Source organism: Cnephaeus nilssonii (genome assembly GCF_951640355.1).
Source record: "Cnephaeus nilssonii genome assembly, chromosome: 14".
NCBI classification, from domain to species: Eukaryota; Metazoa; Chordata; class Mammalia; order Chiroptera; family Vespertilionidae; genus Cnephaeus; species Cnephaeus nilssonii.
This window is the reverse complement of record NC_137085.1, coordinates 21951484-21972475: the sequence shown is the minus strand read 5'-3', so window position 1 is coordinate 21972475 and position 20992 is coordinate 21951484. Positions and strand designations below refer to the sequence as shown.

Genomic DNA, 20992 nt, shown 5'->3' with positions numbered 1-20992 from the left:
CTGCCATGATGCGCACTGGCCATTTAAAAATAAACAGTACCACAGACCTGGCGCCGACAAACCAACACTCAGCTTCCCCCAAGTGGGACACAGGCTCCGCCACCACCACGGAGTGACACCCCACCAAATCACAGCCAATGCTGCCAAGACCCCATGGCGCAAAATGTAGCCCACAGCACAACCCAGAAATGGTCACTGTGGGCGCTGGATAATGACGTCTCATAGCAATGCCTGGCTTCCTCTCCCTAGCGACTAGCCTCCTTGGAAGAGAGAGGGAGACAGAAACATCAATGACAAGAGAGAATCATTGATCACCTGCCTCTTGCACGCCCACACTGGGGATTAACCCCCAAACCCAGGCATGTGTCTTGACAGGGAATCAAACTCTGAACTCCTAGTTCATAGGTCAACACTCAACCACTTAGCAACACCAGCTGGGCTAAATTATATTTTTTTAGCATATCTTAAAGGCAGCCTTCATCATTAGAGGTTTATGATTAAACATTCTCAAAAGTAATTTAATTTTTTAAATGGATGGCCCAGTTAAAATTATTAAAGCTAATAGTTTATTCAGAAATTAAAATACATGTGGAATCTAATGAACAAAATAAACTGATGAATAAAATTGAACCAGAGACATAGAAGCATGGAACAGACTGATGAATTTTAGAGGGAAGGTAGGGATAGGAGTGTGGGAGGGAAGTAATTAACCGGGGAATTTATATACATACTAGAGGCCTGGTGCACGGATTCGTGCACTGGTGGGGTCCCTCAGCCTGGCCTGAGCCCTCTTGCAATCGGGGACTTCTCCGGGGATGTCAGGACTGCTGGTTTTGGCCTGATCCAGGGCCTGGCCTGCAGGGATTGGGCCAAAACCGGCAGTCCAACATCCCCCAAGGGATGTAGTGGTGCATGAAGCAGCAGGCGGCTGGGGAGGAGGCTGAGCTTGAGCCTGGGCCAGGCATTGCTCTGCTCCTGTTCATCCCAGCCCCACTGTGCCTGCCGCCACTGCCACTCAGTCTCGCTGCCTCAGAGGCAGGAGAGGCTCGCGCTGCCGCAGCTGTGCTTGCCAGCTGTGAGCCTGGCATTTGCCACCAGTCAGTCAGCTGAGCGGCACTCCTGCTGTGGGAGCACACTGACCACTGGGGGGCAGCTCCTGCATTGAGCATCTGCCCCCTGGTAGTCAGTGCGCGTCATAGCAATTGGTCATTCAGTCGCTTAGGCTTTTATATATATAGGTCTGCATAATCCATGGGCACAGACAATAGAGTGGTGAAGGCCTGGGAGGTGCAGGTACAGAGTGGAAGGGGTCAATGGGAAAAAAAACACACAAAGGGGACATCTGTAATACTTTCAACAATAAAGATAAATTTTAAATACATTATGAAAGTTTGTGAGGATGCTTAGTGCTCAGACTAGTAAAAGGAAAGAAGGGAGGGAGGGAAGGAAGGTTGATTCTTCAACAAGTGGGTCCTATAACCACATATTTATCTTAGGATCTAATTTTTAAAAATAATTTTAGTAAGCCCTGGCCAATGTGACTCAGCTGGTGGAGTGTTGTCCCATGCACCAAGAGGTCACCTGGTTCAATGACCAGTCAGGGCACATGCCCAGGTTGTGGTCTCAATACCCAGTAGTGGGTGTGCAGGAGGTAGATGATCAATGTTTCTCTCTTATCAATGTTTTTCTTTCTCTCCTTTCATCTCTCTCTCTCTCTGAAATCAACCAAAACATATTTTTAAAAAATAATTTTAGTGAAGCACTGTAAGTCTACTCCTATGAAATAAAATCCAGTTACAAAGATCATTATAATAATGATTGGTTTTTCCTAAACTCAGGGGTTTTTTTGTTTTCTTATTTTTATTTTTTTATTTACTTTTAGGATGGTATCGGCAGTGCAGTATTATTCCTTATAGTAAAGATGTTGACCTAGGAATTTTTATACAAGATTATCGATCTAATATTATTTCAGCATTTCAGGATGCAGGACTTCCACTCAAACACAAATTTGGGAAGGTCAGTAATAAAAGTCTGCTCTACTCTGTAAGTAACATGTCTCAAAAGTAAAACTTGAATTAATTCGGAAATGCATGTGTCGTTTTGTCACTCACTATTCGCCAGGATGAGTACAGCAGAAGCTTGTGACCAGTTGTGACCTCTGCACTATTTAAGGAAAACGAGAAAATCTGGCTTTCTGTTAACAATGATCAGGAGAGAAGGACCTTGTACTCTTGCAGATGAATTTATTCCCATTATATATGGCAACAATATAATATATAGTTAATACAGTATGTAATAAACAATTAATGTAAGAAGTCCATCTACCCTATTAAAGTTATATTGTCTCTCATGAGTAATTTAGTTTTATGTTCACTTTGGCATCATATCATTATCAACATGAAACATTTCATTGATTGCTAAGGGTTAGAAATACAGACTCATTTCAAACAGTACTTGAACTTCTTGTTTATTTCATCTGCCCTAGGTCACAGCAATTTTCTCAGGTCAGCTAGGAATAGGTCATTGCAGCTTAGATGAAATCTCCTTTTAGACAATTAGATTCCTATGCCCTAAGCCTATGATCCCTTGCAATCACTTTCCTATTAAGTTTCTTGTTTCCAGAATGGTATTGTCCAGGAAATAAAGTAGAAGTATGTTTAGTCACTGGAAAATTACTTTCCTTATCATAAACATTCTAGTTTATTAAGAAAATTTAATACAATGTTTCCTATAGTTAAAGTCGAAGCAATAGAACTCTAGTCATTCAGCAAACGTTTACTCAACCCTCACTCTATGCCTGACACTGTAGTGGGCACCTGGGACATAAGATGAATAAGTTATAGTCCTTACCTTTGAGAAGTTCACTAATTGGAAGAAAAATGGCATAAATAATTATGTGACTGATTCTGTAACAGACAGAGGCACCAAGTCCAGTAGGAACATAATTATTTGTAGAATAAATTTCTTAGGAAAATACTCTCAAAATTCTTTGTACCTTTAACTTTTATCTATGTTTTTTATGTACATATGGTATGTATATGGATTTCTGTAATAGAACAAGTACTTATTTATTGATTGTAATGAAAAACATCTTTCCTTATAGTTGATTATTAAAGGGAGTTATTTGTCTTTGGTTCTTTTCTTTCTTTAGTCAGAAAGGGGCTCAGGAACAGGAAATTCTGCACAGAGATAATTTAGCTACTGATAAGTCATTACCCTGAGTTGTCATCAGTTGTAAGAAGCAGCATTATTTTATATGCATTTAAGAAAGAAATGAAATGATGCTGTGCTACTGATGCATTTCAATTTGAAAACACATGTATCTTAAAATCAATACTCTATATAAAACTATCTTTTTAATTAAAAAGATATATATTTCCTTTGTTTCAGTCTGTGAAGGTTTTCATCTTCCCTCTAGGTAGAAGACAGCTTGGAACTATCTTTCCAGGGAAAAGATGATGTAAAACTTGACATTTTTTTCTTCTATGAAGAGACTGACCATACATGGAATGGAGGCACTCAGGCCAAAACAGGAAAAAAGTTTAAGTATGATTCAGATAAGTACTTACAAAAGGGGCTATAGAAATATTCAGAGATTGGGGGGGTGGGGAGACTCTGTCAAGGCTCTGTTATTAGCTAATACTCTCTCAGCTTACCCTTAGAGCCCAGCTTTGTTTACAGAATCACCTATCAGGACATCTGTGGGAGGAAGTATCCCAACACGGATTGACCGGATTGACCGTTAGAGCTGTAAGGTTGGGGATGGGTAAAGGTCAATGAGGCGATCATTGTGAAGTGAAGGGGAAGTGAGGAAATTGGGATTGAATGAGGGCATGAGTGAAGGGCAAGCCCTGATCTGTGCCCTTAACAGAGGCTGAGGGCTAATCCTTGAAAGATGCCCATTGGGCGTAACAGCTACCATATTTTATCAAATGTAAGATGATATACATTGTAAGATGCACTATTATTTTATGTGCTACTAAGTAAGGAAAAACTGCCAGTTATAATCATAAGACACATGAGTCACAGATAGAAGAATATGGGGGGAGGGATCTCAGAACTGAAGGAATGTAATATATTAGTTTGGCATTTTAAACATTTTTAATGCTGCCATGGTAAAAGTCCTTGATGAGAGAAGACGGAAATAACTTGAGAGTAACTGTGCTCTCCTTTGTAATGCAGTTGGCCTGTTCTCAGTTCTGAGAGAGAATGAATGGGAAGGAGAACCTAGAGCTGGGGTTTTGGGGTCAGGCCTACCTGGGAAACCTCAACGACACCTAACATGTGACCTTTAGCTTTTCTGAACATTGATCTTCTCATCTATTAAATGTGGGTAGTGCTACTGTGAGTCAGGCACTATTATGAACATTTCACATGTATTAACACATCTAATTCTAAACATCCTTAAGAGGTAGATATTCTGTGAGGTGCTGAGACCTTAAGGAGTTTGTTCTAGATCACATAGCAAGTAAGTGAAGGAGTCAGACCCCAGCCTGTCTCTAGAATTCATACTTTTAACCACTACTTCCCACTGCCTCTCCAACACACTTGACAATTGCAAGCACTTAGTGTAGTGCTTAGTACTTATTAAGTAAATGGGGGTTATCAGCGGTGTTATCCTATATAATAAAGAGCTAACATGCTAATTAGACTGGAGGGCAGAACAACTATCCGGACAACCTTCTGGACAAAGCCGTGACTGCGAGGGCCGAGGCAGCCAGGGCTGCAAAGGCCTACTCTTACATGAATTTCGTGCATCAGGCCTCTAGTTATTTAATATTATTAATACTGTAATTACTAATCTGATTAATATCATGACTGTCATGATATTAATTAGTGGCATAAACTTACCTCACCAACAAGCTGAGATTGTGGCTTCAATCACTGAGTACATGGAGCCATTGGGCACAGTGGGGAATGTTCTGTAACACAGAAAGGGAATCCACACTCGTCCTGGTTTCTCCTGCGTACGGTGGCATACCCTCCTGGAATTGCTGGGTCCTTTTTGAAGGCAAGGGACCTTCATGTAAAGTTAACCTTGGTCTGGAGGTTTGAGATAATCCAAACCTTTTTTCTCAAAAGTTATAAAGCATTCCCAAGTTGACACCTCAGAGCATATTCTTGAAACTTTTTATATATTACTAGAGATCCAGTGCACGAAATTCGTGCATAGGTGGGGTCCCTAGGCCTGGCCGGCAATCAGGGCTGATCAGGTTCCCGCCTCCCCACCTCCTCCTTCCCTTGCTGCCCGCATCCACCACCACCCACCCCTGGTTCCCTGTCTCAGCCCAGGGCTTGGCCCCGATCAGGTGATCGGGGCCTGCTGGCCAGGGAGAGGGGCCAACCACCACCATGAGGGGCGGGCAGTGGGCTGATTGGGGCCTGCTGGCTGGGGGTAGGGATGAAGGGAGGGACCCAGGAAGTTGGCCGCCGGCCCCAAGGAGGGAGCCAACCCTCGGGCCCCCTGGGAAAGGGGCCATGTCTGCCACCACCCACCTCTGGTTCCCCACCCCAGCCTGAGGGCTCAGACCTGATCGGGCAATGAGGCAGGCATGCAGAGGTGGTTAGGGGTGATCAGGCAGGCAGGTGAGTAGTTAGGGGTGATCAGGCAGGGGGAGTTAAAGGCCAGCGGTCCTGGATTGTGAGAGGGTGCAGGCCGGGCTGAAGGCCCCCTCCCTTGCACGGATTTCGTGCACTGGGTCTCTAGTATATAGATAAAAACTTATTTGCTTTTTGACAAGCACATTCATGCTGAGTAAATTCTGATGATAAATTAATGAATATATAATTGACACTCATGACTAGGTGAATGAGGGGTGGTGTTTTAGACATTCAGCCACAGTTTGTTTATTTTGAATGTGATAAAGATGCCAAATTTCATGTATAATCTGGAGGCTTTTAAAAAATAGACCTATAAGAAAGTATAGCATAGAAATTAAAGGCATAGTGGCAGCCCATTTGCTTTTGAATCCCAGCTCTACATTTGACCAGCTGGATATAGTACCTCGGGAAAGTTATTTAACTCCTCTGTACCTAAGTTTCCTCGAGTGTGAAATGGGAATAATAATAGAAACTGCTACATCGAGTGGTTTTGAAGATTAAGTGAGTTGATAGACAAAAGGGTTTTGAAGAGGATAAGCATGTCCTGAATGTTAAGTAATTATTAGCTGCTATTATTAATATTACTAGGGGCCCGGTGCATGAAGATTCGTGCATGGGGGGAGGGGGTGTGTGAGTCCCTCAGCCCGACCTGTACCCTCTCCAATCTGGCAGCCCTCAGGGGACCCCTCTCCAATCTGGGAGTTTCTGTCTGTCTTTGCAATCATATGAGCAAATTGTCTGAGACCCCAACCCAGTTTGGTTTGGTGCTCACAGAATAATAGAGGCTTTTTTTTTTTCTTCGCTTCATTGGTGGAGATTTCCTAGACGTTTTAGGATATCTTCCCTTTAATTTTTCCTAGACACTCTGATTTTACTTATGTCTCTCACCTTTGCTTTCCCTCCATCCCCCACCCACAATAGTAACTTGCTCCAGACTCACTTTGCTCTAGTGTCTAGGAGCTCCATCTGCCACCAGAACTACGATTCCCAGCATTCCTGGTGCTCCCCATGCCCTGGGCTTCCACTTCTGGTCCTGGGCCTGCCACCAGAACTACTATTCCCAGAATTCCTGGTGCTCCCCGTGTTCTTGGTTTTCCCGTCCTGCTCTGTCTCCATCCCAGGACTTCCCACTCTGCCAAGTCCTCCAAGCCGCCAGCTCTCCCTCTCTGCTCTCTGTCTGGCAGCTTGGGGAGCCAAGTTCCCCAAGCCACTCCACTCTCCACTTGGTGCCTGTGTATGCAAATTAACCCGCCATCTATGTTGGGTTAATTTGCATAAATCACTCCTGATTGGCTGGTGAGCGTAGCAGAGGTACGGTCAATTTACATGTTTCTCTTTTATTGTATAGGATTATATAGGACTGGTGGTGGTGGTGGTGGTGGTGGTGGTGGTGAAGAAAACTGTTCCTTTTCTTAGTCTTATGAGAAATTTAGAGATTAAATTGCCAAATCTATTCTTAGAGAACTCATAAGAGAATATCACCTTTTTCTAAGAAAGATAATTTCTAGAGCCAGTATGATAATCCTGTTATTCTTAAATTTTCTTCTAAGGCTTGCATGTCTTCTCACTGACATGATCTGAAACCCATAAACCTCAAAAGAGCTGTTCATTTCTAAGCACTTCGTTTCGTTCATTCTGCTGTAACTGCTCTTTATGGTGGCAGTGTTTGGGAAGTGTGAAGTGTTCTGATGATTTCACAGGAGAAATGAGCAGTGGTAGAGCTGTCTGGACAGATGGTGTGAGTCCCAGATTTTCTATCATGTTACCGTGACCTTAAAAGGCAGAGAAAAGAACGGGATGGCTGTGTAGAGTCGTTTCTTTGGAAGATTCCCCCAGCCATATGCCATTTTCATTCTTTGCAGCACTCTTTGCTTTAAAGAACTGCAGTATTTTCTAGATGGGGGGCAGGGGAAACCTTTAGAGCTAGTCTAAGGGTCTTTATAATATTCTACTTTTTTTCAACAAAGTTAATTCTGAGAAAAGCTTAATATCATAGAATGCTTACCATTTTTTAAAAGATTGGAGAGAAACTCAGGAAGGAATAAAAAGTTTCCCTTTTCAAAACTTTACTCTTTGCCTTCAGAATTACATTTTTGGCTCAAGATTTAATAATAATTATAATATTAACAGCATCAATAAAGATATAGTTACCACAATATCTGCTAGATTATCTGCTTTACATTATCTCTATGGGTTATATGCTCTCACTCGCAGTAGATATGAGGAAGCTGAAGCTCAGAGGAGAGAAGGACATCTTGCCATAATGGCAGGGCCAAGATTTAACTCCAGACCTAAAACCTAAATTCTCTGAAATTTTGTCGTTTTTATATTTATTTTTGTTCTCCAGAGTCCCAGTCACCAGTAAACAGTAATGAAGTGATAATTATGCCTCGAGGATTCGAAGTTTAACTTCTACTGCGTGTTTATTATATGCATGCTTTATTGTACCTGCTTTCCCCCCCCTTATTTACATATAATTAAATACACCCATTTTAAGTTTTGACAAATGCATATACCTATGTAACTACTACAATAATCAAGATAAAGAACATTTTTTTAAGGGACACTGCAGTCTAAGTGAGCACAGATAAAAATACCCTAAATGAAACACGAATACAATTTTGTACTGTGTGTGTATTAGTATAATTCTCAACATTAAAGGATTAAAAGATTAAAGGGAGAGAAAAAACTATGTGATTGTTTCAGTAGATGATATTTAAACCTTTGATAAATTTCCTGATTAAAAATAAAAGGAAGGATTTTTAGTACCCTTGGAATAAAAGGGACCTAGAATTCATTTAACCTGGTTAAGAAAATATACCAAAAACTTAGAGTGAGCAGTCATACTTAATGATAAAACTTTAGAAGCTTTTCTATTAAAATTAGAAAAGAATATAAGAATGTATGCTGTCCCTACTTCTATTAAGCTAGAGGGTTTAAGGCACTGGAATAACACAAGAAAAAGAAGTTAAGAGTTAAAAGAAGAGACAAAATTGGTAAAGAGAATAAATCATTTGTGTTGTTTCACAGGAAATTCTTGTTTAACCCATTGTACGCCATAAGCGTCTGTAGATGAAAGCGGCAGACCTTCCCCACATGCCACGCACATCTATAATAAAAAAAAATAAAATGTTTTCCCTAAGTGGCAGCCCTGACCAACTTTAAAATCATTTCTCATGAGAATTTTCAGCTGAAAATATTCAAGAACACCCAAATTGTGAGTAATATATTTATTTTTATAATATTCGTTGCAAATTGATTTTTTAATTAAATTCAAAATATCGTGGCGTGTGGGGATGGTTTCCATTTTTTAGACACGTGGTTAATAAAATGGCTCTGCTGCTCCAGCTTCAGAGTTTAATGTAAACTTATGTTTAAAAAGGTCAGATTCAATTGTAATTGATGTCTCTAATTCAGCCTTGCTAACTAGTAATAATAAAATGTGTTTTCTTTAACAATTATGTGTATAGGTTGTACAATTAAACTGACGAATTACTTTAACCACTAATAAGTAGTTTTACAGATTTTAAGGATGTCTGTGAGGGGGAAAATGGTCTACTCCAACAAACTACTGTTTTATAAAAAAATAAAATAATAATAATATGAGATAGAAAATGAATGGAAGGAGTGGGAGTGTGTGTGTTAAGATCCCTTGAATTTATATTCTGATTTAGGGTTGCTTTGTCTGAATTTAAGTCTGTTCACATCTTGGATTCTATCAGAGCTGTAAAGTACAAACTACTTAGCTGAACTTCTTAGCTTTAAAAGATAAGGCAACATTACAGACACGTGGTGTGTTAGTCATTGTTTACTGGTAACCTGGACAGAGAATATGGCAGGTGTTCTGTGTCACTCACCTCCCCCTTCCTCTCCACAATCCCATTTTACAATCAGTTTTATATTTTATGGTTTGTTTATCTTTTCGCTTCTCCTAGGAAACTGGAATTTTCTTTTTGCTGAATAGATTGAAAATTACTTGGTGAAAGAAAACCACAAAAAGTTTAGGGATATCTCTCTATTTAGGACAAAATTAATGTTTGAGTTAAATTGTCTTTGAATTCTTTTAATATTGTTTATATATTTAAAATGTTTTGGTTTTGTTCATAAATCTTTTATTGTTCAAAATGTTACCTTTGTAAAGTTTGTGGTATTCTTATTCACCCTGTCTGTCCTGGACCTATGGTTTTTCTTTCTGTCACCGTTTTGGTGAGACTGTAGAGGCTAATATTTAAGAGAGAAGTTTCTTGGCCTATCTTACTAGGTAGACCATGATTTACGCCTCATTTCGACTTCAGTGTGTCAACTTGATAGGATGGGACAGGTGGACATTCTGCTGACCAGCATCAGATTGGGGAGGCTGGTGATGGATGGATGTGTCTGGTGACAAAATAAGCAGCTCTATGAATCTGAGTGTTCCAAGTATATGTAGGACCAGCAGATGGTGGGGCCATGCTGTGTCTTCCTTCCTCCTCAGCTATGAGATTCGCTGTGGCCGTCCTTTCTCAGAAGCCAGCTGGGACTGTCGAAACTGCCAGCACCCATGGTTTGGGTGGAAGGAACTTGTTGCTTTCTTTAGAACTTGTTCAGCCTCTCGTTTCGTGCATGGCTTTATGTTCTTCTGGTGATAAACATGATATTCAAAAGCAGAATATGTGAGAACTGACCTTTCCCTGGAGAATGTCCCAGTTAGATCTCATTTCCACCATATGATTATACTTTGACATCTGGCTTTTTTCCCTGCTCCTTTTTTTTCTTTCTTTCTTTCTTTAATCCTGTGATATTTCAGATTTCTGTGATGTGCTATTGTGACTTCAAGTCTCATTGCTGAAAGGTCTTCCCAGGTTGTGAAGAGAGGAAACATTTTCCAGAAAACAACAGAGAATAGAGGGCTACAGTTGACTGGTTAGTCCTGGGCCTCTTTTATCCGTCTGTGGAACCCAGGGATAGGGTCAGCCCTCCTGAGTCCTGGGGACTGGGGACAGGGGAGGGAAATTAGGATGCTGTTAACATTAGAAGAGGAAAGAGATGCTGGACAGTCAAAAACATCTATCCCCAAAGGTATTTAGTGGGAGAGGACTGTCCTTCAGCCAACAGTTACTAACAGCTGGGTTCCTCAGCCAAAATGTCCAGTGTTGAGTCCTAAGCCCTCTCCTCATTGCCTCTGTTTTGCCACAGATACCTGTTTCCCAGGTTTACACTGTGCTGGACTGAGTTTGTAGACATGAAGGTCCATGTGCCCTGTGAAACCATCGAATACATTGAAGCCAACTATGGGAAGACCTGGCAGATTCCCGTGAAGACGTGGGACTGGAAGCGCTCACCCCCCAATGTGCAGCCCAACGGCGTCTGGCCAATTTCCGAGTGGGATGAGGTTATCCAGTTATACTGAGACAGTGGGTTGAAACGGTAGAATTCCTCTCCTGAAAAACAGGCGGAAAACTGTTTTAAAAGATACATATCTATTTGTCAAACATAAGTGGGAGCCAAAGAAAAACAAGTTTGAAAACTCAGAAAGAGTTCTAAGTCCTAAGCCATTTAATTCTCTCATTTTAGCATTTATTGAGGCATCTTCACGTGCCAGGTACAGTGCTAGGTTACCGGGGAGAGTAGAGATGAGTGAGACAGATGCCTGCCTTTTCCCTGCTCCCTTTGCTAAGCACCCCAGTTTTCCTTTGAGGGAAACACCCTCACTCTTTGAAGATCTCTAAGTGCTTTCAAATGTTAGGTAATGTTTGGACTGAAAGATGGGCTTGCCATGCGAGGTTAAGGAAGGAGCTAAAAAGAGTGACCCATTCCTGCTCTCAACACTTAAGCTTGTGTATTAGTGCTGCTTTTAAGGTTGTGGTTTCTGAGTTAATATTCAAGTGATCAGATTTTAGGTGGCATGAAGACAATACGCCAGCAGATTCATTTGATAAGCATCCTGCTATGGAATTGATTTAAAGCATAGGGCAGCATCCAATGAGAGGAGAGCGTGTTTCTAGCCTTGTCAAAGATGCCTGCATTTCCATACACTTTCCATTTTCATGTTTGAAGTGAAGGGAAAGCTCATGTGTGTGTGATGCTTGCATTTCTAGCCATCCCGAGAGTGTTCACTGACTTCTGATAGCACTTGTTGACAAAGCGTGCAAGTGGGACCATGCTAGCGGACACCATGTTGAAAGGGTTGTCTTTTCACAAAACTTACTTTCCTTCTTTCATTCTAAACCATCTGTTAGGTAAAAATAGGAGCTAATCATGGACATTTGACATTTTCTGATGTATAATCCTTGCACTCCCGATTTTAACACTAAAATATTCATAGAAATACCTCTCGTGTTTTAAATGTTCTCTTCAGTGTATTTGTTAATTAATTATAGCTCCATAGTTTTCACGTATGGCCTATAAACTGATTAACCCTTTGCACTCGCTTGCTTTTTTCTTGATTCCTTTATTCTAATGCTAACCTTGTCGAGTCACACTCGACATCCGAGTGCAAAAGGTTAAATGGTTTATAAACCTGCCTTTTTCCTCTCTCTTCCAAAACTACACCAGGTCTCCAAAATGAGGATAAGTGGAAAACCTGGTAACTGTTTCCCCGCCCCAGATCATAGTGTTCGCAAAGTCTATATCAGGTTTAGTGGTTCTGTCAGTTGAATATCAATGGGGTAAGAACTCAAACTTCCCTACTTGACCAAATACCTCTCACTCTGAACTCCTCGTTTTCCTGCGTGGGCTGGGATGGCTCTGCCTTCCCCATCTCTTCCCGAGTCACTTTAATTACATATTCTAAGTGAGAAGTAAAGGGATATGTAGGCACAATAAACACATTTACTTATCTTTCCTTTTGGTCCAGGAAGGGAAGCTAAATGTTAGGGAAGCCAAAGGGAGTGACGCCTTTCCCCAGACTGCAGGCCAGGCTGTAAACCTGAAATGTGACCCCCACGTGGCGCAGTGTGCCCATTCCCCCAAACAAGTCAGCGTTCAAGTGAAAACCACCTTGCTCTTGAATCTTACAAGCAGAGGGGGCCTCATGCCTCATTCATTCTAACCCCGTTATTTTGTAGCTAAATTGGAAATCCAGAAATGAGTGATTTGATCAAGAAACAACTGAGGCTCAAACCCAAGAGCCATGACTTCTGGCCCGTGCCTGTTTCATTGCTCACAGCACAGCATGTCTAACCCAGCTCGAGATGCTTCACAGAGAACTCATCCCCAACTGGATTACAATTCCGGGTGTTTCTGCCATTCTCCATTTACTATCTTTCTGATTAGATAGAGCACCCAAGCTGACAAAGAGGTCAAGAAGGACTGTTTCTTGTCCAAAATTCTTAGGTTATCTTGATACCTTTACTGAAAAATGTTTTAGCTTCAAAAGGTGAAATGAAATAGTTCATTGGGTACATCAGCCTCTGGTCAGGATGCTTTTCACATCCAGGAGCACCTACTCTCTGAAGCTCAAGATGTGTCCGGTTGCCACCCTCTAGTTCCCAGGAAGCATCAACACCGGTCTGCTAAGTGCCAGTATCTGAAGCCTCTCCCCGTCCTCTTTATTGCTATTCTCTTATGGATACGACTAGTTGAAACCAGACTGCTCATTCCTTTTATGCTTTGTGACCCCAAGCCATTGTTTCTAGTCTTACAGGGCTACAAATGGCAGCACAGCGAGGTGTGGACAGCAGGTGTTACAGGAAAGCAGAGGCTTATAGATTGGGGACCAGAACAGTATCTGGGAAACACGCTTGGGATGAATTCCCACGCGGGCCTGAAACCACCCAATATCACAAGCTTAAGGCTGCAAATGTTCCTTTGCCTCCCCCTATTTTCACCTTCTGGGAAATGAACAGGTCTTTTATCCTCAATGTTATAAACCCCAGGGGAAATTTCCTCTCAAAACCTACTCAGAGAAAGTGCCATATTCCCACCTTCTAACACATAATCATCCTTTGAAATGGCTTTAAAGCATAGAAAAACTCTAGTTTCTGACCCACCAAATGCCTTTCTCTGAAGAAATTTTCCGCAGCTATTTCTTTTTCCTTTTCCTCTGTCGTTAAGACCTGGGCTAAGTCACCTCTGACATCTCACTAAGGGAAGGCAGTATGTTGGCCTAAAAAGACAACAAGCTTTTAATTTACGCCTGAGTTTGGATCCCTGCTTCATCACATGAGATTTAGTGCAGAGGACCTCTCAGCTTTAATTTTCACATGAGTGAATTAGAGAAATGATGTGCATTTCTAAGGGTTTTTAGTAAGGAATAAATGAAATATAAAGTGCTTAGCATAAGGCCTAGGATTAAGTAAGTTCTCAAGAAATTTTTCATTTTCTACTTCCAAGTCCTTTTCTAAGTATTCTTCAAAAGGGGTAAAAGAAACTGGGTCAGGACACAATTCTTACTCAGAAGGTTACATAACTCAATTTGCTTTAGGAAAAAGTTTTTCATCAAGGTATTGAAGAACAAATTGTATGGTTTGTGAATTCAGAGACTTTACCAAGTTGCCTCTTTTTCTAAAAAGAACTTGTATTTTTATTTTATTGGTCAAGCTGTTGTCTCCTAGGATCTTCTTATACTATCTCATATGCTGCCTAGTTCTTTAGTTTCAAGCAATTCACTCTCTGTACCTCCCTAGATTTGGTGCCTGCTCTACCCTGGACTTTTTTGTGTGTGGTCTTTTGTTGTTGTTGTTGTTGGGGTTTTTTTGTTTGTTTGTTTGTTTGTTTGCTTGTTTTTTCAGTATTCCACCTTTTCCTACAGGTAACACCTCACCTCCTTATTAGTAAATCTCTGCCCAGCCAAAAATCAGATATAAGTTGTGATTTGGAGAGGGAAAGAATTTAGAATACGTAGTTTCGTTTAGTTGTCTATCCTGATGGATAAATGATTATATCAGTATTAATAAAAGATCATTGAAAGTACTCATGTCCACCTTCTTTCCCCAAGTTTGTGCTTCTGTCTCAATTAGGAAAGAATCAACAGGGTATATGATGCTGTTTTAAGCTGCTCCCCATCAGAGAGAAATTCTCATTATAGTGCGTAAGTCAGACAGACCAGTTCAGTGGTGATAGCTTTTGTACAGGAACCATTGCTAAAGTAGGCAAGCATATATTTTCCTAATGAGAAATCTCTGCTTCTATATTCTCAGAACTCCTAGCCAAGAATGCCCCTCTTGCCACCTCCCACCCCAACTCATTGCAGAGATTATGTGAGAACACATTAGCCAGCCAAGCAGCTATATACTGTGAGCAGCTCCCACAAAGAGGTTAAAAGGGAGCATTAGGAGAATTAGAAGTACTGTATTTTATTCTATTCTGTCTCATGTACCATATTTAAAAAATTACAAGATTTTGTAGCCTTCTGATGACAGTGTGAGGAGTGTTTCATGTGCCCATTAAATATCATATGTAGCTCTTTGTCCCTTCTACTGCATAATCAGAAAAATATGTATGTGAATTTTCTAAACAAAATGATATTTTAAACATGAGTAAATTTTAGTGTATGCTTACCAGTTTACTTCAGGTACAAATAATTTGTGGTACTACTGAAAATACCTTTACTATTACTCCTTTGATCAGAATTTATAATATATAATCCAGTTTGTGATGATGAATAAAATTTTTCTAATCTCTTGAAATAGTTTGTGTTTATTTTTGAAGTTTACAGTAGAAATAACAGATATTAACATTTATAAGCAATCTGGTAAAACATACACAATATCTGTATATGAAAATGATGATGAAAGAAATCAAAGAAGACCTAAATAAATAGAGATACATACCATGTTCATGGACTGGGAAACTCAAAATAGGTTTAATGTCACTTCTATAGGTTTAATGCACTTTCTATAAAAATCTCAGCAATGTTTTTAGTAGGCATAGGCAAGCTTATTGCAAAATGTATGTGGAAAGGCATAGAGTCTAGAACAGCTCAAGCAATCTTGACAAAGAAGAACAAAGTAGCAGAAAGATTTGGAATTGGAAGACTTAAGTTTGTCCTTACGTTTCAGTAGATGTGTCATCTGACCTTATAAGGTAGGTATTTTATCCTTTATTTTGCATACGAAGAAGCTGCAATTTAGAAGTAACACAAATCTTAAAAATGAAATTAAAAAATGAGTAAAAGATGAGAAAGGACATTTCACTGGAGAGGATATACAGATGACAAGCACATTAAAAAGATGTTCAGCGCTATTAATCAAATACGCAAAATCAGTCCTGAGAAGGAAGGACAGAGCGGGAGGCATCACACTTCCTGTATATAACAAAGCTACAGTAATCAAACCAGTGTGGTGCTGGCATAAAAACACAGACCAATGGAACAGAATTGAGAGCCCGAAAACAAACCCATCCATATATGGTCAACTAATATTTGACAAATTAGCCCAGAATACTTAATAGAGAAATGGCAGTCTCTTCAATAAATGGAGCTTGGGAAATTTTTTTTAACATTTATTTTTTACAGAGAGGAAGGGAGAGGGAGAGTTAGAAACATTGATGAGGGAGAAACATCAATCAGCTGCCAGCTGCCTCCGGCACACGCCCTACTGGAGATGTGCCCGCAACCAAGGTACATGCCCTTGACTGGAATCAAACCTGGGACCCTTGAGTCCACAGGCCGACACTATCCACTGAGCCAAACCGGTTAGGGCTGGAGCTTGGGAAGTTTAATATTTGGGTACAGAAGAATGAAACTAAAACCTTGCCTTATACCACTTACCCAAATTAACTAAAAGTGGAATAAAAAATTAAATGTGAGACCTTAAAACCATAACACTCCTGGAAGAAAACACAGGAATTTGGGAAAACTTAGATTCACTGAGACTGATCTCAGATCCCTAAAATTGCAGGGAAGAGGACAGAGGCTTACCCAGGTGGGCGTTAGACCCGAGGTGGCCCAGGTAAGGTCACTCCTAGGCATTCCCAGCCAGTGTCAGGCACAGACACCGAGTCGAAGGACAAGAAGTATTTGAGGCTGATTGGTACTTGGTATTGGTCTGGAACGGGGGTGAGGAACCTTTTTTTCTGCCAAAGGCCATTTGGATATTTATAACATCATTCACCAGCCATACAAAATTATCAACTTAAAAATTAGCCTGCTATATTTGGTCAAACATTTAATTAACTCACCCCTAATGCCTTGGCAGGGCCAGACTAAATAATTTCTCGGGCCTGTCTGGAAAGTCGAGCTCAAGAGCCAGGCTGCCAGCCATAGGGAGGAAGAATACTGGACCAAGGTAGGTCTCCCGAGGGTTCCGGGGAGTTAGAGCAGGCATCTGAGGCCCAAGACAAAGTTTACGAGGTGAACTGGTGGTGAGATCCAAGAGAGTTGGTGGTGAGATCCTAGGCTCTGGGAAAGGCATGGAGGCAATTTCTGGAAAGGGGTGGGGGTGGAGACACAGTGGTCAGTGTTAGGTCTGGCACCCCGATGCAGGCAGTGAGAGAGGTGGGGAGGAGGCTGGCACCATTTCTGCACCTGCTGCTTCAGTTCGTTAGAAACCAGGAAAGACTCCGCTGGGAAAGCAGGAGCCAGGGAAGGACGTGGGCTCAGTAAAGATGCTAAATTCTGGGTCTGAATCCGTCCTCCTTTCCCTGTTGACGGCTCACCTCTGCAGACTCTCATCTCCAAAGGGCAAAGAGGAGCTGTTGTAGTTGTTGTAGGAGCACAATTCATGCTGACAGGTGCCTCCTTGTCCCCAGCCTACCTGCTACCCTGAGAAGGCTTGGGACTTACCAGCTCTCTGGGTCATTCCAGACTACTAACCAGGCCTGGCCACGTCCATCCGCTTTCCACTCTTCCCCATTTCCACCCAACCAGATTCTGCTGCCTGGGTCAGAGCTCAAACAGGGGCCCTGGTTGGTGGGACTCGGGCCAGCCTGTAATGCCTGCCGGGATCATAGTGGTGGCAGGTGGGAGGTTGTCAATACAGTCGGCTTCAGCTACAGCAGTGATGGCGAACCTATGACACGTGTGTCAGCACTGACACGCGTAGCCATTTCTGATGACACGCGGCTGCTGAGGCGGCCGCATGCCGAGGATGAAACATTTGCTGCTCCTGAGGATGAAACATTGGCAAAATAATGTTTTTTCCTCAAAGTGACACACTACCCGAGTTATGCTCAGCTTTTTGGCGAAGTTTGACACACCAAGCTCAAAAGGTTGCCCATCACTGAGCTACAGTGTGAGTCTCAGAATTGGGTCTGAAACCAAGCTGGTAGCCTACTTATTTCAGATAATTTTCAAAGAAACTGAATCCCCACCAGCTGGAAAAGATGCATGTGCTCTTAGCCAGCGCAGAAGTCTAAGTGCTATGGAGAGCCAGGTGAGAAGTGGTGGGAATCGGGGTTTCCTCTGTAGGTTTTTTATTGGTTAGACTTGAGGTAACATCCTCTAGTTTTTCTAAGAAGCCCCAGTGAAGCCTCCGGAAAACATCTGCTGGCTTTGAAGGGTAAGGGAGACGGGGCCTCGTCCCCTGGGGCGGTGTGTGTTTGGTTTGGGATTTGTCAGTGTGGAAAGCTGAAGGCTCTGGGCAGCTCAGGCCTGGCAGATTTCCCCCACCTGCACGGAATTCAGCCAAGGGGGGTGGGGCGCAGAATCCCGCCCCCCTCAAGCCCAGTCCTGCACCTCCCGTCTCCAGACCCTGGTGCTGTGGTCTTTATTTCAAGTCTGGTCCCCAGGGGGCTAAAATCGGTATGAGGACAGCTGATAAGCCTGACAGTTATTGACTTTATGGGGCGTATTCAATGAATTTACTTTCTGCAAGGAGGCTGCTTTCTTATCTGCTGCCCACAGAGCATCTAAATCCTCATCTAGGGGACCCATTGATGAGTGATGTCCTATACAAAGACCAGAGAATAAAGAGGAAAAGGGAGTTGCACCCCACCCCTTTCTTTTCTCTAGTACCTGGTTCTGGTCCCATCCCCCTTGCTTTCCAACTGCCTTTAGATTTATTGGCTGGAAATGGAAGCGCTCACAGCTCCGGACCTGCAGAGTCAAGGCCAAGCCAGCCTGGGCCTGAGAGCCTCGGCAGCTGGGCACACCCAGGGCTGTCCGTCCCTCCAATTGGTAACTATGGGAAGAAAAACTCACTCACTTGGATCAGTTATGTGCCCCGCTTTCTGCTGCAATAGTCAACATTTGCTCTGGACAGAAATGCTCGCCTGGCCTCAGCACCAGGTGTCTTGGTGGGGAAATGTGTGTGCATGTGGGTGTGTGGGTGTTACCAAGGGGTCCTGGGTCTGGGGGGCTGGAGAGTAGAAATTAATTGTAAAAAAGAGCCTTAAAAGATAATCAAGAGAAGCTTTTCTTTCCCCTCTTTGACATCTCCCTCATCCAGTCCTGGGCTCTGTTTGCTTCACATAGTGGGAAGAAATAGATGCCTCTTACTTAGCAGCACAGGGCCCAAAGCAACTGGAGGGAGAAAGGTGGGAGTCAAGATGCTGGGTTGTGCAAATGAAAGTCCCCTTTGGAGCTAATTAGAGGCATGCATTCAGATTACTCATCTAGCTTTTGAATAGAGTCTTTCTGATAATAAAAAAGTAAAACTATTTATTGAGCAACCACTAGTTTATTAGATGCCTATTAATAAGATTTTTAAGCATTTGCTCCAAATAACTAACTTTGCATACATTAACTCAATGTTCACATTTACCCAGGAAGTTGGTATTATTTCCAGTTTACAGCTGAGAAAACTGAGACTGGGAGAGGCAACTTGCCCAGGATGGCAGCTGTTGTTAGAGCAGCGATTCAAACACTGGTCAGTCTGACTCCACAGCCAAGCCAAAGCAAGGCCTTTTCTTAGCTACTGCACTAAACCACCTCTACTTGGTATTTCTCAATACTTTATTCCACTTAATACACAGCAAATCAATGAGTACTTATTATTCCCAGTCAAATCGGCTCCTAAAAATATAGAGGATTGATTTAATGGATGTGTATAAAAAAGCATTTTATTTTCAAAACAGAGGCTATGCCTCTTTTTCTACTACCTATGGAACATTTATGAAAGTTGATCACGTTTTACCAGAAAGAAAATCTCAGTAAATATCCTAAAGCAAAAAATGTTCGGGGAATATTTTTGCCTACAGTGCAGTACAATTAGCAAATGGTTACCAAAAAATACAACAATAAGAAGGGGAGGGGGAACACCACTTTCTAAAAGAAAATTTAAAATAAACAACAAATGTTAGAATCGAATGACAGAGATACTGCAAATGGAAACACAGAATGACATGGAAGGTATATCAGAAGAAAAGTCATAGTCCAAAATGCTTTTCTTACTGAACAGGAAAGAATGCAGACTAGTAAACTAAACACTGAATCTAAGAATGGGAGGTGGAGAGAGAACAAAGTAAACATAAGCAAGTGAGAAAGAGCATGTTTTATAAAGATATAGTAGAAATTAATGCCTTAGAAAAAATCATAAAAATGATGAATCACAGGGGTGGTTCTTAAAAGAACAATAAAATGTACCAGCTTCTGCAGAGCTAATCAAGAATAAATAAGTCATGAATGCAGAACATGAAGAATGAGAAATGCAGTAACGCAAATACAGAGACTTTATTTAAATCATCAAATTAATGTATGTAACACTTTATTAATGGTTCTGAAAATGTCAAAGTTTATATGTCAAAGTAGCAAAATTGCCTTAAGAGATAGGACACTTCAAGGAACAAAACCTACCTAAAAGGATTTACTACTAAATTCTATTAACGAGCTCATTGCCCAGCCAGCATGGCTCAGTGGTTGAGCATCGACCTGTGAACCGGGGGGTCACTGTTCAATTCCTGGTCAGAACACATGCCCAGTGTGGGGTGTGCAGGAGGCAGTCAATCAATGATTCTCTCTCATCGTTGATGTTTTTATTTCTCTCTCCCTCTCCCTTCCTCTCTGAAATGAATAAAAATATATTTAAAAAATAAACCAGCTAGTTCGTGTGATTAATAAATTGATGGATGCAGACACAATCGGTGCAGAGAAGGAATGGATAGCTGGGTGGATGGAGAGAAGCACTGGGGCCTGGACATGCCGAACTGGAGGATGTAGAGGGGCTAAGAATGAGGCGGGAGGAAGGGAGTTTTAAGACTGGATGACCTCCCGCCAAGTGACCATGGCCCACAACCTTCTGGGCTGCCAGAAATCCCCTCTGAAACCCTCAGGTTTGGTCCTCCCTGAAGCTGACTAGCCGTGCACATAGGACTAGAGGTCCAGTGTTCACAGGCTCCCCCAGACAGATCAATTAAGCCAGGAAAGCCAGATCCCGACAATGCCCAAGCCCTCCTAGGGTCTGCCCTTCCCTCCCCAGCCGCCCGCCCTCCCCAGCCGCCCGCAGGTGCAGTCTCTCCAGGGGGCAGTGAGAGCCATGAATAGTAAGGGTTTTAGCTCAAGCACACTGAGGCATTTAGCTGCCCAAGCCTAATC

At 41.9% G+C, this 20992-nt stretch overlaps 1 protein-coding gene across 10 annotated transcripts in view; it reads left to right on the top strand.

The window, feature by feature from the left end:
• Window positions 1-14885, top strand: part of FKTN (fukutin) — a 40788-nt gene extending 25903 nt beyond the window's left edge. For 8 of the 10 annotated variants that reach the window (XM_079789961.1, XM_079789962.1, XM_079789960.1 and 5 more), the window contains 3 exons: window positions 1883-2016; window positions 3419-3546; window positions 10777-14885. In XM_079789961.1, coding sequence (XP_079646087.1) covers window positions 1883-2016; window positions 3419-3546; window positions 10777-10990 — 476 coding nt within the window. In that variant the 3' untranslated portion in view covers window positions 10991-14885. Of the gene's footprint in view, window positions 1-1882; window positions 2017-3418; window positions 3547-7948; window positions 8819-10776 lie in introns of all 10 variants that reach the window. The other 2 variants (XR_013814481.1, XR_013814482.1) reach the window with 2 other exon arrangements.
• Window positions 14886-20992: the final 6107 nt, after the last annotated feature.